At 47.1% G+C, this 13,573-nt stretch overlaps 1 protein-coding gene across 2 annotated transcripts; it reads right to left on the bottom strand.

The window, feature by feature from the left end:
* Positions 1–7,842: 7,842 nt before the first annotated feature.
* AHSA1 (activator of HSP90 ATPase activity 1) lies at positions 7,843–13,552 on the bottom strand. Of its 2 annotated transcripts, none has more exons than XM_032189255.1 (9): positions 13,389–13,552; positions 13,065–13,255; positions 12,840–12,922; positions 12,367–12,484; positions 10,682–10,770; positions 10,255–10,386; positions 9,407–9,508; positions 8,658–8,709; positions 7,843–8,252 (listed from the first exon to the last, which is right to left on the bottom strand). In XM_032189255.1, exons 1-9 carry the CDS (start codon positions 13,466–13,468, stop codon positions 8,080–8,082), a joined length of 1,020 nt encoding a protein of 339 aa, XP_032045146.1. In that variant the 5' UTR covers positions 13,469–13,552; the 3' UTR covers positions 7,843–8,079. The 2 variants fall into 2 exon arrangements, with proteins under 2 accessions (XP_032045146.1, XP_032045145.1); XM_032189254.1 differs by having other exon boundaries at positions 10,255–10,389; positions 13,389–13,551.
* Positions 13,553–13,573: the final 21 nt, after the last annotated feature.

Raw genomic sequence — 13,573 nt, 5'->3', positions numbered from 1 at the left:
TCATCCAGCAGAGCATCTCCAGATCTCCTCCCATACCGCAGATCACCACAAACATCAGAGGACTCTCAGAGAAGTTTATTTACCACCAGACCCCTTTGTAAAACAACCACCTGTATATTCCTAGTACTAGACCCACACATGGAAGCAGTGCCTGTGCAAACAGTCTTTCTTGAAAGAGGCATTCAGTAGCTCAGCCAATTTGTTAGACTGGCTGGTCGCTGAGGAAGTGCTCTTATAATAAGGACTGTTACCCAGGAATTGCATCCTCCCCCTTTTAATACTGGGAACATCAACCTGTCTAACCCCCCAAAAATGAACCTATAATTTCTGTAATAAATGTAGTTCCTGTCCAAGGGCAAGTAGAAACATTTCTTGCATTAAGTCCCCACTAAAATCTGAAAGCCAAGTGGCTGTTCTGCCTGGCTGCCCTTATGGTCTGGAAGATACACACATGACCTGGAGCATGAGAAACGAGAAGCAGCGTTGTTCCTCACACAAGCACCTTACACAGCAGGAGGCTTTGCGGAGCACCATAAGAAAAGTAGACATTAAGTAAGCATTTATTTTTATATGCCATCAAAGATTCTGTCCAGCTCATTGCTATTTAAATGATGAATCTCTTAACTTCCCTTCCCTAAATTTATTGTGTTTTTAATATAATATATATATAATTTTTTAATTTCTACAAAATTTGATAGAGAGTTCTTTATTCTGACTGCAATAAAGCACTTTATACATGAATGTGTTGCTGATGTCATTCAGTTAGGACTGAAGTTTATGTTGCCAGAACATTTTGTTTTGTTTGAGCATGACGACACTTCACTGAGCGCTGCGTGCTGTGGGTCCCTGGCCACAGCTCTATTGCAAGGAACCTGGTGACTTTGCTTCCTTAACTTGAATTTGGTGGTGTCAGGCACACTTGGAAGAGCAGAGATGCATGCAGCCTCTTCTGAATGTTGCAGACAGCGATTTCCAGCTGATCACAAATGCTCAAAGGAATCTGATTTTCCTGACCTGATGGCATTCTGATGCTCCTGTTTCCAAGAAGAAGAAGGCATGGCAGCAGAGGGATGCAAAGCAGGACACTTTCAAACGCTTTCATAACCGTGATTCAAATCCCAACTCTTGAACTGTGAGGTGTTACGAAACGTTCAGAGCTCGTGTTTTTTACAAGCTTTGTCCATCCCCAGGGTGTTATATTTTGTGGTTCCTTTGTATGCGCTATTTATTGTCTGTGACAATTGTGGCAGCTGGAGAACAGGGGTGAGTGATGCTGTGGACAGGGACCTTGTGTATGTGCATGCATATGTGCGTAACTGAATGTAGAGGCTTTGTCCATCCAGCTGTTCCCCTACCCCAAAAAAAACAAACAAACACCAACCCAATGTATTATAGACATCCTTTGCAAATAAAGATTACTGTTGCCAGTTTGGTCTATGATGCTTGGAAACAACAGGGCTTTCAACTTGGCAGCCACAGGCAGCCCCACATACATAAGCATGCAGGTCTGGTGCAAAACATCCATGTTTCATTCAAAGGGATTTAAGCATTTCACTTTAGGACTGTGCTTCTGCAGCCTCTGGTTTCCCTGTGTTTCTGGGCCATACCAAGTCTCCATACTCTGGAAGTGGCAGTGGAGAGATGCAGATGTAGCTCATATGCTAGCCAGGGGCCTGGGGTCAGTATAGCCCATCCTGTAGATGAAGGCATAGCATAAGAAGCAGGAGGAATATTTTCTTTGCCTTGCCAGTACCTTATGGTGTGACTTTCAGCAAGTCACATCACTCTTCCACATGTCTATTAACTTACCTCTCTTTCCCCATCTCCTGGTTTGGTTGGTGTCAAAGGGTGGTGGGAAATGGCCTTTGTCTACCATGCCACCAGCACAGAAGAGCTGTAAGGTGCTGGTGAAGTTCAACTAATAGCAATGACAGGAACTGCCATCCCTGGAATGGGAGGCAGAGGGGTGCAGAAGAAGGCTGCAAGAATTGCAGGGAACAGACACCATCCTGAGCCTGCCACTGCAGCGACAGGGTGTGTGAAGCTCTAGCTCAGAGGGATGGAAACCCCCCGTGAGGTTATCAGAGCCTGCTGAGAAGTAAATGCACTGCCTGTGCCTCAGCCCTGATGCCAGGTTTTATTCTGTGCTCAGACCTTACACAAACATGCTGCTGAAAACAGGTGTTGAGCATGAGAGCAGATGAAAAAGCAAAAAAAAAAAAGAAAAAAAAAAAAAAAAAAAAGCATCACCCCAGCTGGAAAACTGATTTGGCAAACAACCTCCACAGTCAGAAGCTAATGATAGCAGAGGGATTAGCAAAGCTTCCCAGGGATCACAGCTTTTTGTGGCCGTTAATTTGCTGCATAAATTGTGACCACTTCCAAGCTCTTGCTATTACCAGCTGTTTCCTCTCCTTTGCTCTTGCTCCTTTTGCTGTGTGCTGGCTGCACATCTGACAAGGTTTATCTGGGACTCTGGCACATGGCTCTGCTCCACAGCTGCCTGGCGCCTTCACTGGCCCCTGCTAGGGAGCAGCAGATGTCTCCTCTAGAAGAAGGCTGCTCCGTCATGGTGAGTTCCCCTCCGATTTTCTGAAGCACCAAAACTTGCTTGGAGCCCAACCTGGGGGCAGTGGGCTGAGCTCAGCTCTGCAGGACAAGGTCCCTGCAGTGCTGGGTGCTGAGCCCTGTGGTACAGAGATCCCATGGGGCAAGGATGTGGAAATCAGAACTGCCACCACAGTTCTGCAGGTGAGGAAAAGAGGCACCAGAGCTGCAGGTGCCACCCAAGAGCAGAGCAAGTCTGCGGCAAAGTCTCAAGCTGCATCTTTGCTCGCTGCTTTACGCACAAGACTTCTTGATGGGTTGAACTGACTTGTTCTGGGTTGCCAGCCTGGTGTGGAGCTTCAGGTGGCTTGGCTGTGCCACCTCCTGTGCAGCTGACATGCAGCTGAGCAGAGCAGACCTCTGCTAATGTCTGGCCTTAGGCTAGAAAACAGCAACACATGTTTGTGACAGTCCTTGGGCCTAAACTTAAAACTGAAGCATGGTTTTTGTTTTTGTTTTAAAAAAAAAAGAAAGAAATTCCATTGGCTGTATTTTTTTTTTTAGCTGTTGCCTTGCTGGCCATGGCACAAACACTGGTCTAAGCATCTTGCAGCATGGCCTGGTGCCTTGGGCTTTGCTCTGTCCCTGAGCCCAGAGGGGGGCCCTGCTTGGTGCCCAACCGAGTGCTGCCTCTGCTCCACCTGCACCAACACCACAGCGGGAGACACTGAGCTGCGGCCCTGGGGATGCGAAACCAGGCCACAGTAACCCTGCCAAATGTGTCCACGGGCTGGGCTGTGCTCCTTCTCTTCCCACAGAGGATGGTCCCACACATTCGCAGTTGGGAAAGGAATTTCTCACCCTCCTTCCCCTGCCTGCCGTGGCCAGCTGCCCCTTGGAAATGCCAGAGACGAGCCCAGCTGGTGAGGCCCATCCCCTGCTTTGTTACAGGTCCCCGAAAGCATGTCAGCTATTCTTCTCACCTCGCATGGGGGCTTGTCCATAGGGACCGCAGCCCTGCCTCGCTGGGCCCCACACAGACCCACAGCCTGCATCCCCCTGCCACAGTGGCCTCACAGGCTTGTCCTGCAGGGGCTTGCCCTGGCAGGGCCACCACAGGTTTCTGAAGTGCCAGGAGAAAGTCCTCCCCCTGCCATCACGACCTTTGCACCTTGGGTGGAGGACCACAGAAAAAGGATTCAGATGGGCCCACCAGAAATCATCTACATGGGGACCTGAGCAAATCATGCCTCACCAACGGGTCTCGCTCTCTCCTGATCTTAAAGTGCTGCAGTTGACGGAGGTGCCACCGTATCCCTCAGCTTTACTGGTCTTGCAGGGAGACATATTTTCCTAGCAGCCAACCGAAGTCTTTCCTGCTTTATTTTAAGCCTACTGTATCTTATCTGCAATGGTCATGGGGAGCATATTATTTCCTTATTTGCTCCCACTTCTCACGTATTTGCAGAATTTTATCACTGCTCTCCTTATTTCCCCACTCCCTATCCCCCCTACCCCATCTTCTCATCTCTAGACTAAACAAATGCATGTCTGTCAGGCTTTCCCTAGAAGCTGTGCCTCTGGACCTCAGATCATTCTCATTGCCCAGCAGTGGACTTCCTCCAGGTAAGTTACAGCTTTCTTGAAGTGCTGAGCTCCAAACCAAAGCCACAGGGTCTCATTTGGAGCTTTCTTAATGCTATGTGAAAAGATTTTTTCCCAATACCTACAGACACCAGCCTGTTCAGGCAGCTTTTATTCTCTTCCATCACAATTTAAATTTATCCTCATTCGAAAGGTCTCTCTTTTTTTTTTCTTTCTTTCTTTCTGTTGCATCATTTGTTCAAGAACATTTTCAACTCTACGTTTGTCTTGTAAGGGTTTTAAAGCCCTGGTGGTGTTGTATGTTTTTATCAATCTTTTATCTTTCAATCAATTTTCAATCTTTTATCAATCATATTATCTTCTATACTGAAAAGTACTGGCTTCATTAAAGCTCTGTTAGGCCTTCCCTTTTTTACTAACAAAAATATCCTATAAAGCAGTGCCCTAGGTCTTAATATTAAGACCAGATACTCTACCAAAGACAGGAATTAGGATACAAACCGTGCTTGATTTAGAAGATACAGGTGTGCTGGTTGTTACTTCTTACCCTAAGTCTTCTAGGGTAAACTGCATCAGGCCTTGTCATGCTGGAAACATCCAACTACTTTTAACTTGCTGCCACTGTTTTGTTTTTGTTTGGTTTTTAACTTCTGTTCTTATAGCACTGGTAGTGAAGTAGCTTTGGGATGATGTTTCAAAGCAGTTTCAGTAGCAACCTAAACTAGGGGATTTCACACGCTTTGATTTGTGGCTTGACTTTCCCTTAGAAGTTTCACAAAGACAAACGATTAAAACACACCAGCGAGGGACAAATGGGTCATAACATAGGTCCACCTAAACCAGCGGATGCTTACGGTAGTCAACAGTTGGTAACTAGAAAGAATGAGTAAAGAGAAGAGAAGGGCAAGCATATTGGTACTTCCCTGAAATGCTTTCCTTGTTGCAAGCAGCTGGTGGCCAAAAGATGTCTTGAGTCAAATGCAGTGGTCATTTTTGCTTAATAGACCTTGGTTGTTTTTTAATTTCATGAATTTGTCCACCCTTGTTCTGAATCCCCATAAACTTTTAATGGCACCCTATCACCAGCTGTTAGAAATTCAGAGACCAACTCCCATCTCCCTTTGGTTGGGACCCCACATCTTTTTCTTTGATTTGTAAGGCTCCATGTGCCTCATAACTGTGTAGCCATTTAGCATTCACCTCTGACCTCTTATCACTGAAAAATTCACTGTTTACTTCTGATATCTGTTTTTGTTTGTGTGTTTTTTAACAAAACAATTTTGTTTTATTGAATTCTCATGACTTTCCCTCTTAGCCCACATCATTTTAGATTCTTGAGGAGCCTCTGGGCATGGGAATATGAACTCGCTTTTCTTCCTCATCTTACAGAGTCATCCCTCCCCCAGATAGTTGAGGGACTGCAAACTGTGTCCGGATCTCCTGACAATTCCAAGTAAAGCAAAGGTCTAGGGCGTCTCATTAGCATCTGTATAGCCACACCAGATGTTAGCTTTAGGTGAACAAGCAGGATGCTTTGCTGAGACCACGCAGAGTTTCAGCCACGTGCAGTAAAGCAAGGCTCAGATCACCTTCACCAAGTGAACAGCAGGAGTACTGTAAGGCATTACAGCTGCTGTGCTCCCTTACAAAGTTAGTGTATCCTGATTCACTGTGCCTCAGGCTAAGCACTAGCTCGTAGCCTGCTGTTTGCGCACATGCTTTCCTTCACCCGTGGTTTAATCCCATACATTGTGTTGAGAACAGCAGCCAAGGCATGGCTACGCATCCTGCGGGGATGGCAGTTGCCAGCCGGAGGGGCAGGGAGCCAGCTGGTGCAGCACCAGCATAACCCTGGGTTGTTGGTTTTGCTGGAGGAGCCCTCAGCCAGCCTCTGAGCAAACCCCGAGCCCGTGAGCCCCATGCCTGCGAGCTGCTGGCTGAGGCCAAAGCGTGTCCTATTAGAGTAGCAGCAGGACATCCAAAGCAAACCCTGCTTGTGATGAAAGGAAGGCAATTAAAATTCCACTTCAGCTGCCTTCCTGTCCCACTTCCTAACCTTCCAGCAGCAGGTGATTAGTGCAGCCTGCCTTCTGCTGCCCTGCCTCAGCTGCGCCAAGGGGCCCTGCAGCACGGGAACGCTGCTGCCACAGCGTGGCCGGCCGACCAAGCACCGCAAGGACAGCGGGATTCAGGTAGGCTTGTCTCAAGTTATTTGAGTGTGCTTGTCTTCTCAGTTTTAAATAATTTTGCTCTTAACAAAGCTCTCGTCTTGTCTGTGAGCAGGCTAGTGGGCATGGCTGTTTATTTTCCCACAATTCTGCTCAGGAATTACCAAACACAGCACATAGGCATGCTGTACAGTGACATCGGGGTGTGCACACCCCATGTCTGATCCTGAAGCCCAAAAACATGCATACAGTATCCTGTACACAGGAACCCCAGGAAAATATCTCCACCCCTTTCCCAGCCAGCCAGCACTTCAAGGAAGATAGCCCTGCAGGACACGTCCAGGAAAACATGACATAGGGAAGCCCTCCCGTAAGTACAGGTGCTCATGCTTTGTACAACTTCCTTTTCTGACTTATAGTCAGATATTTTCTGTCATATACTGTTTCGTACCACTTTCTTGATGTTCATTAGCACTGTATCACAAATAATCACTCCAGAATAGTGGGAGGGAAAAGGCTAGAAATGCTCTCCATGTGCTAAAAGGCAACTCAAACTGTAAGTGTCTGTTTACAAAAACAGATATATTTTTCCTGCCTTCTGTCTTCCACATTCCTCCTGCTACGTTTTTTCCTGTCTTCTACAGATGAGGATGGATAAGTGTTTTTAATTTAAAAGACAAAAAAATAATCAAAAAAGCATACTAATTCTCATGCAGCAACATTACTTCAAATTGCTGGTGCTGCTCTGCAGATCACCACTAGTAGCAATAACCATAATAAGCAAGAGAAGCTGATGCCTGAAATGTAAAATCCAGCACTTTGGTCACCCTACAGGTTAGGCAGATTGACACTTCCAAGTGGAACTCACCTCTCCCCTCCCTCTCTTCCCCCAAATAACCAGTTTATGTGCTTTAGAAGATACCTCAGGGAACAGGCTGTACTAGCAGAAGAGAACAAGCTAATGGCTTTTCCTCACCCACAGAGGCAGCAGCTGAAGTGGGGTCAGCCAGAAGTACTGCACCTTGTTTATCTTAGAGGAATAAATCCCACCCCCATTGAGTCTAGTTTGTTTTGGCCTGGAGCTCTTAGAGGTAGCTGACCCTTGCTAGAACCATCTTGTAGGTGAGAGTTTGCCCAACAGTGGTTTGCTGATTTCCTTGGACACTGAGTGACAAAATAATCGTCGTTCTTGGGGAGCAGGCTAGTACGAGTGTGTGAAAGGATTGTGTTAGAGAGCAATATGCAAGGGAGGAGAGGGATAGCTTTAACATGATCTTAAATCGCTTCAAAAATGGGAAGGGTTCAAAACATTTACTAGCAGATCAAAAGCAGAGAGAAAGCAAGCAGCTGCTCAAACTAAAAACTGCATCAGGCTCATACTCTCCACTCACCCAGAAGTGAGGAGTAAATCACATTGGGATCAACACTCCTCACTGATCAGTGTTTTTCCAGACAGATCCCTCCCTCAGCCTGGCCACCAAACCTTTGAACTTAAGCCGATCTGAACACGCAAGTACCGTGGTGTTTTTTTAAGTTAGGTTTATTTAGCAATAGAAGTATGTACATGTAAGAGAATCCCCTGCAGCACGAGACATGCATAAAGCAGTGAGGGACTGAAAGTGGTGCTGCTCAATGGCCTTCCTCATCACCTGTCATCCCATTCTACCCAGCAGCAGGGCCAAGATTAGAAAGGGAGAGGTGAGAAATGTATCAGTCCACGTGGCAGAGTCTTCAGGGAGAGCCTTTCCAACAACCATTATTAAAACAAGCGGGCGCCATAGCCAAATGTCTGTTTAATGCCCTCGAAGTAGTAGCGCTGCCAGCCTTGCTTTGTTCTTTCCTCCTCGCTGGCAGGAATGCCCTTGCCTTCCAAGCACACCTCCGTCTCACCACCTTTGTCAGTGAAGTTCAAGGTAATTGTTGCAAAGTGCCCTAGAAGGAAGCAAAATAAATCTGTCATCAGCAGGCAGTACGCGCAGTACGTTCTCCTCCTCCTCCTCCTCTCACACAGCACCGCTTAAAAAGACTCCCCAGGCTCCTCCCCAGTAGGATCTATTTATGACAGCTGCAGGCCTTCCTAAGAGAGGGAGGAGAGAGCTCTTTTCACAGGGCTCAAAGCAGTTACAGCTTGCTTGGCTGTGGCTGAAGCTGCTGCTTCCTTGTTCCTGATGCCCGACTGCTGCTAACCAGTGGATCACGACTGACCCCACTGTGCAGGATATGAACCGGGGCTAAGGCACCCTGGTTGCTAGCCAGAGTGCTGTGTGAGAAGTGGGGCTGGAATCCTTCAAACACAGGCTCAAGTTGTAATGCCAGAGTCCCTTTTGGACTACTTACCAGCTGGCCAAGATTTAAATCTCCATTTCATAACAAGTTGCTTCTCAGGGACCTGGGAAAGAGAGACAGAGAGCGACATTGAGGAATAGTAGTTTTTGCAAATCCTGCAGTCCAACTGAAAACAACTATAACTGTGTTTGATCTTAAGAAGTCCCTCAAGAACACCACAAGCTGATTTTAAGTGGTATTTTATTTCCACCCCTCCTCTAGGAAGGCAGACCAGGCTAAACCTGAAGCAGGCATGGGCAAGAACACAGGAAAAAGTAATTTTGGAAGCCTTACAGATTCAGACTCCAATAGTAGCCCACAGAATATGAGTGCAAGTTCTGAACGCTGTTCACCACGTTCAGGTGCTACCTATCACTGGAAGAAAGTCACTAAGACTGCAATTTCTGATTCAAACACTGAGACAGATTCCCTGTCCACAAGACTTCTTTGGCACAAGGGCTAAAGAGGAAAAGGGCCAGTTGCTATCTTTAATACCTCTCCCACCCTCAATAACTAATTAAAATCACACAAAGACAGGGCAGATGCAGGACTAGATGCTAGATTTTCTCCCCAGGCTACAGTCCCATGCATTTACTTATACTCTAGGGAACCCTTCAACAGCAATTATAGATAACCACCAGGCACCAGCTAGGGATTCCTGATTAGTGAATTATAACTCAATTACAGTATTACAAAACTGCTGCTTCAAAAACAAAAAGGCTGCCCCAAAGCAAGATGCACCTGCACAAGTTGGTACTTACTAGGTCAACAAACTCTCCTGTGACGCTGCCATCCAGCAACTGGAACTTGCCTCCTTTATCAGCCTCCAGAGCTGCTTGTGCGTGGGTGAAAGCTTGGACCATCTGAAAAGAATTCAGGAGACCAGGATTACTTGCCATTATCCACCGGCAAAATTATTTCCCAATAGCTCCCACCTAGCTACAAAACTTCTGGAGGAGGAGGTGAGTCAACAGAACGAGGTCTTCAACAAGAAAAGACAAAACCCCTGGCCTGGCCAGAAAAGCACAGCTATAGCCACTACAGCAGCATCTTGCTTACCAAGGGAAAAGAACCCCCAGCTTTCAGTATGTGCTCTGTGCACTTGTTCTCTAAACCATGCTTTGATTTACCCTGATGAATTCCCTAATGAAACCTGGTCCAATGAAAATATGATATTTATTTTATTGAAGGAGGAACCAAAAGCTAAGACCATGTTTAACTAATGATACAATGCTGCTGTCTGTACTTACACTATGTAAAAGTATGCAGGGAGAGGATCTATCCCCTAATAAGGCTAACAGCACCTAAACTTAAAAGGAAACAACAAAATCCAAAAGCATGCAACTGTAAATCCGAAGAGATGTGATCACATGCAGTAAGGGACACACCTACAGCCAGGTGCTGACAGCAGCCTGGAGCTGGCTGGCATTAACAGTCTCTTCTCAGCTGCATGAAAAATGCATGCACGAGCTTCAAGCAACTGTTGTGCAGACCAGCTTTCTTGTTCCATTCTCACGGATTGCGAGTGTCCTACAGAATGCCTTAAAAAGCTTCTTATAACTAACCTCCTGTGTGCAACAAACAGCTCTCAGAATGAGCCTGGAATTACCTCTTGAGTAACGAATACCCGGTAGAGCTCCTCAGGAGATGTTAAGAACGTGTCCTTCAAGCTGATTTTACACGTAGGGATCTTGACTCCTATGGATTTGGACTGCGATGTGGCAGAACTGCTGCTGGCAGCCTTCTAACAAAACAACAAACAACTGAAAAACACACGTACTTTTTCTCAATCATCTCAGTAAATAGTCACGTATCCAAGGAAAAAACAAAGGCCTTAGGGAAACATGCAACGTCATGTTTGAGTATAAAAAGTGGGTTTATTGGTCTGCTTGAATTAATTTCTGCTACAAATGGAAACAGGCCTGAACCACAGGTTGACAGTTACTGCACACATATCCTACAACATTGTTCCTGTAAGCCCCAAAATCTAATACACTTCTTCAGAGACCCAAAAGCACGTTTGCAGTTTTATTTACCTTGCGGTCTTCTGCTTTAGGTGCCACCTGAGGTGTTGTTTCCATGTGTTCACCATTCACTGTGGGCAGTATCATGCCCTGGGTGAATTCTGGAAAGACAGCAATGTGCCCGTGAAACCAATAATAGATCAAACAGACCTTTCATCTCTCATTTGAAACATACAACAAAAAGGGTCTTCCTGGTTTCTCCCCTGCTCTTGCTGGCAGCCCCACCTTGAAACCAGTTAAACAAACAAAAAAAGGTAAACAGGTCTCATTTTGCACTCACTACTCACCGCTGAAGGACATAAGAAAACCTGTCTACAGCAAGAGTTAGGAACTTTCTTCCTATTCCTAGCCTCAGCATATGCCATCGTACATATCACTTTTCTACCAACATCTGCCTTGCTCTCATGTTGATTCTTTCCCCTCTCACTCCCCAGTACAAATAGCAATTGGGTTTCAGATACTTTTACCTTGATGATCTGAACAAATCAAACTTTAAGTTGCTTTTCAGACTGGTTCCCCATTTCTCAGATGACTGTAGTACAGAATGAAGTTATTTCTAGTTACTTCTAACTCCATCTTCAATTTATCCTTTTTGGGCAACACACAGAAACCCGGAGGAGGTCTCTCTGGTGCCCTGCCCAAATACTTTTGTAACTCCACCAGAAGTTTCAGCTCATTTCGTCATCACGTTTGCTTTTCCTACGGCTCTGTCACTTCTGCCTTTACCTCTCATAGGATGGTTTGATCTTGCCTTCCCTTTTGTCTGTTCCAACCGGCAAAACTCCATCATGTAACAGAACTTTATTAAAAATTCTATAATCCCAAATGCTGCAATACTTATTTCCCACCAGCTACTCTTTATTTCAGCCCACCAGATCATACGGTTCTTTCCGAACATCATTCTCATCTTCCTCTGGGTGACGGCACCTCCCAGTTTGAACAGTGAAATTTAAAAACTCGAGGGTACAGAAACTTGATCCAGCAACCTGTGGTGGCTTATACTGAAAGAAACTTGAATGTTGAGTGTGTGTGGCGTAATGTAATAAAACAGATACAAAAAGTGACATTAGGATTTTCAGCCTGGATTAGAGAGCAGTGCTGAACTCTACCAAAGAGCATTGCTGGAATCAGAGATTTGTTTTTCTACAAAAGTGTTCTGTTCCAGATGCTGAGACTGCTCACTGAGTGACACCAGCAAAACCTGCAGAGTACCTTTAAGTTACCAGCTATTCTCAAATCCAAATAGCCCCAGACTCCTTTCAAGTGCACTGCTTTTCTCTTTTGCCACACTAGTAGAGAAAAACACACCTTTGAATGGAGTGAGCTCACTAACGGCCAGCTCATGCCACACGCAGTGGCTGACACTCAGCATCACCATGGCAGCAAACACACATTACCAGGTTTGTTTTCCCTATAGCTGACCTTCAGCAGGAGAAGGACAGTCCCAGTTTTAAAAAACACCCATCAGAAAATGCTCTTTATTAATGGATTCCCATCAAAGTCAACCTGGGCTGCACTACAGTGTCTACAGACAGAAGTGCTTTGTGCCAAACACTAACCATTTTCTAAAGAGATAAGAAGGTAACGGTTGTTTCCTGAAAGCCTTCCTGAGGAGGGGAATAATCCCTCTCCTCTGCCCCCAACCCTTATTGAGTACTACCCCTAAGGGTCCCATAACCCCTCTCCTTCTCATGTACCTGTTTTGAGAGTGCTGATGTAAGTTTTTATTGCATCTCTGATCTTCTCTGCACCCTCTTGCTTCATCAGCGTCTTCAAGTTAGTGTCAGGCTCATCTTTAGCAAGGCTGACAAGGATCTAAACAAGAAGGACAAACGCTAGTTAAAAAATCTGTGCTTGCACAGTCCTTCTGTTACTCGATCCAACATCACAGCCGGACTTCAGCTAAGTTTTCACAAGCAGCAGTGCAGTTTTACAAAGTCTTCTATTTCATCTACTGTTGGCCTACAGCAACATACACACCTACCTAAAACCCTCTGCGTGCTACAGACAGATCCCACGTACATGAAAGGCAAAAATTAATTTGATGAAAGATGCAACAGGAAGTTAGAGGTCTCAAACGCAGGAAATTTCTACGCAAAGGAAACATGCCCTGAGGGCTCTCCCTAGAACAGCCGCACACCCAGCAGTGCCAGCCTGTAGCCGTGCTCACCTCAACTTCATCAACGTCGTTCTCATCCGAGAGGTTGGGAATCTCCACATAGCCTTTGTACTTCACTCCTGTCTTTGAGGTGCCTGCAACGACAGCGATTTTGCTTGGACCACCGTCCCTTACTGTGGCTGTGCTGCGAGCAACGTGACGTCGCTTCCCAACGCGCTGGGCCCCCCTAACCTCCCCCTTACACCCAGCCTCGAAGCCGGGGCCGCCGCCACTCACCGGTCCACGCCAGCTTGATGGCCCACTCGTAGAAGAAGATGAGCTTCCCCTTGCGGTTGTTGATGGAGGCCTCCCCGTCCAGCTTGCTCACCTCGGTCACCTCGCAGGCCCCCTCCTCGCCCTCCACCCGCACGGGCAGCAGCAGGGCCTTCAGCCGCTCGCTGGACCAGTTGGAGGCATCCCGCTCCGTCCTGCGGGGAAGCGCCGCGCCGGGCGGTCCGTCACGGGCCCTCGGGGACTGGGGGGGGGCAGACCCGGGCCCTCCCCGGCCCCCCCCCAGCCCCGGGGGCGCCTCCCTTGGCCCGGCCGGGCCCCGCGCCTCACCAGTGCCAGTTGTTGACGTTGGTGGCGTCCGCCCGCTGCTCCACGATCCACCGCGGGTCGCCCTCGCCCCACTTGGCCATCGGGACCTCCTCCGCCTCCTGCTGCTGCTGCCTCCCGTGGAAGCTGCTAGAACCGCCGGCCTCCCGCCTTCCTTCCGCCGCCGGCCCCGCTCCCTTCCGCCGCCC

Source organism: Aythya fuligula, chromosome 5, assembly GCF_009819795.1.
Source record: "Aythya fuligula isolate bAytFul2 chromosome 5, bAytFul2.pri, whole genome shotgun sequence".
NCBI classification, from domain to species: Eukaryota; Metazoa; Chordata; class Aves; order Anseriformes; family Anatidae; genus Aythya; species Aythya fuligula.
This window is presented reverse-complemented; position numbering and strand designations above follow the sequence as displayed.

Excerpts from the sequence above, each read along its gene's own strand:
- AHSA1 (XM_032189254.1), bottom strand. The coding sequence starts at position 13,468 with ATGGCCAAGTGGGGCGAGGGCGACCCGCGGTGGATCGTGGAGCAGCGG. Across the intron at positions 13,256-13,388 it reads AACGTCAACAACTGGCACTG|GACGGAGCGGGATGCCTCCA; the intron begins GTGAGGCGCGGG and ends GCTTCCCCGCAG. Across the intron at positions 12,923-13,064 it reads CATCAAGCTGGCGTGGACCG|GCACCTCAAAGACAGGAGTG; the intron begins GTGAGTGGCGGC and ends CTGTCGTTGCAG.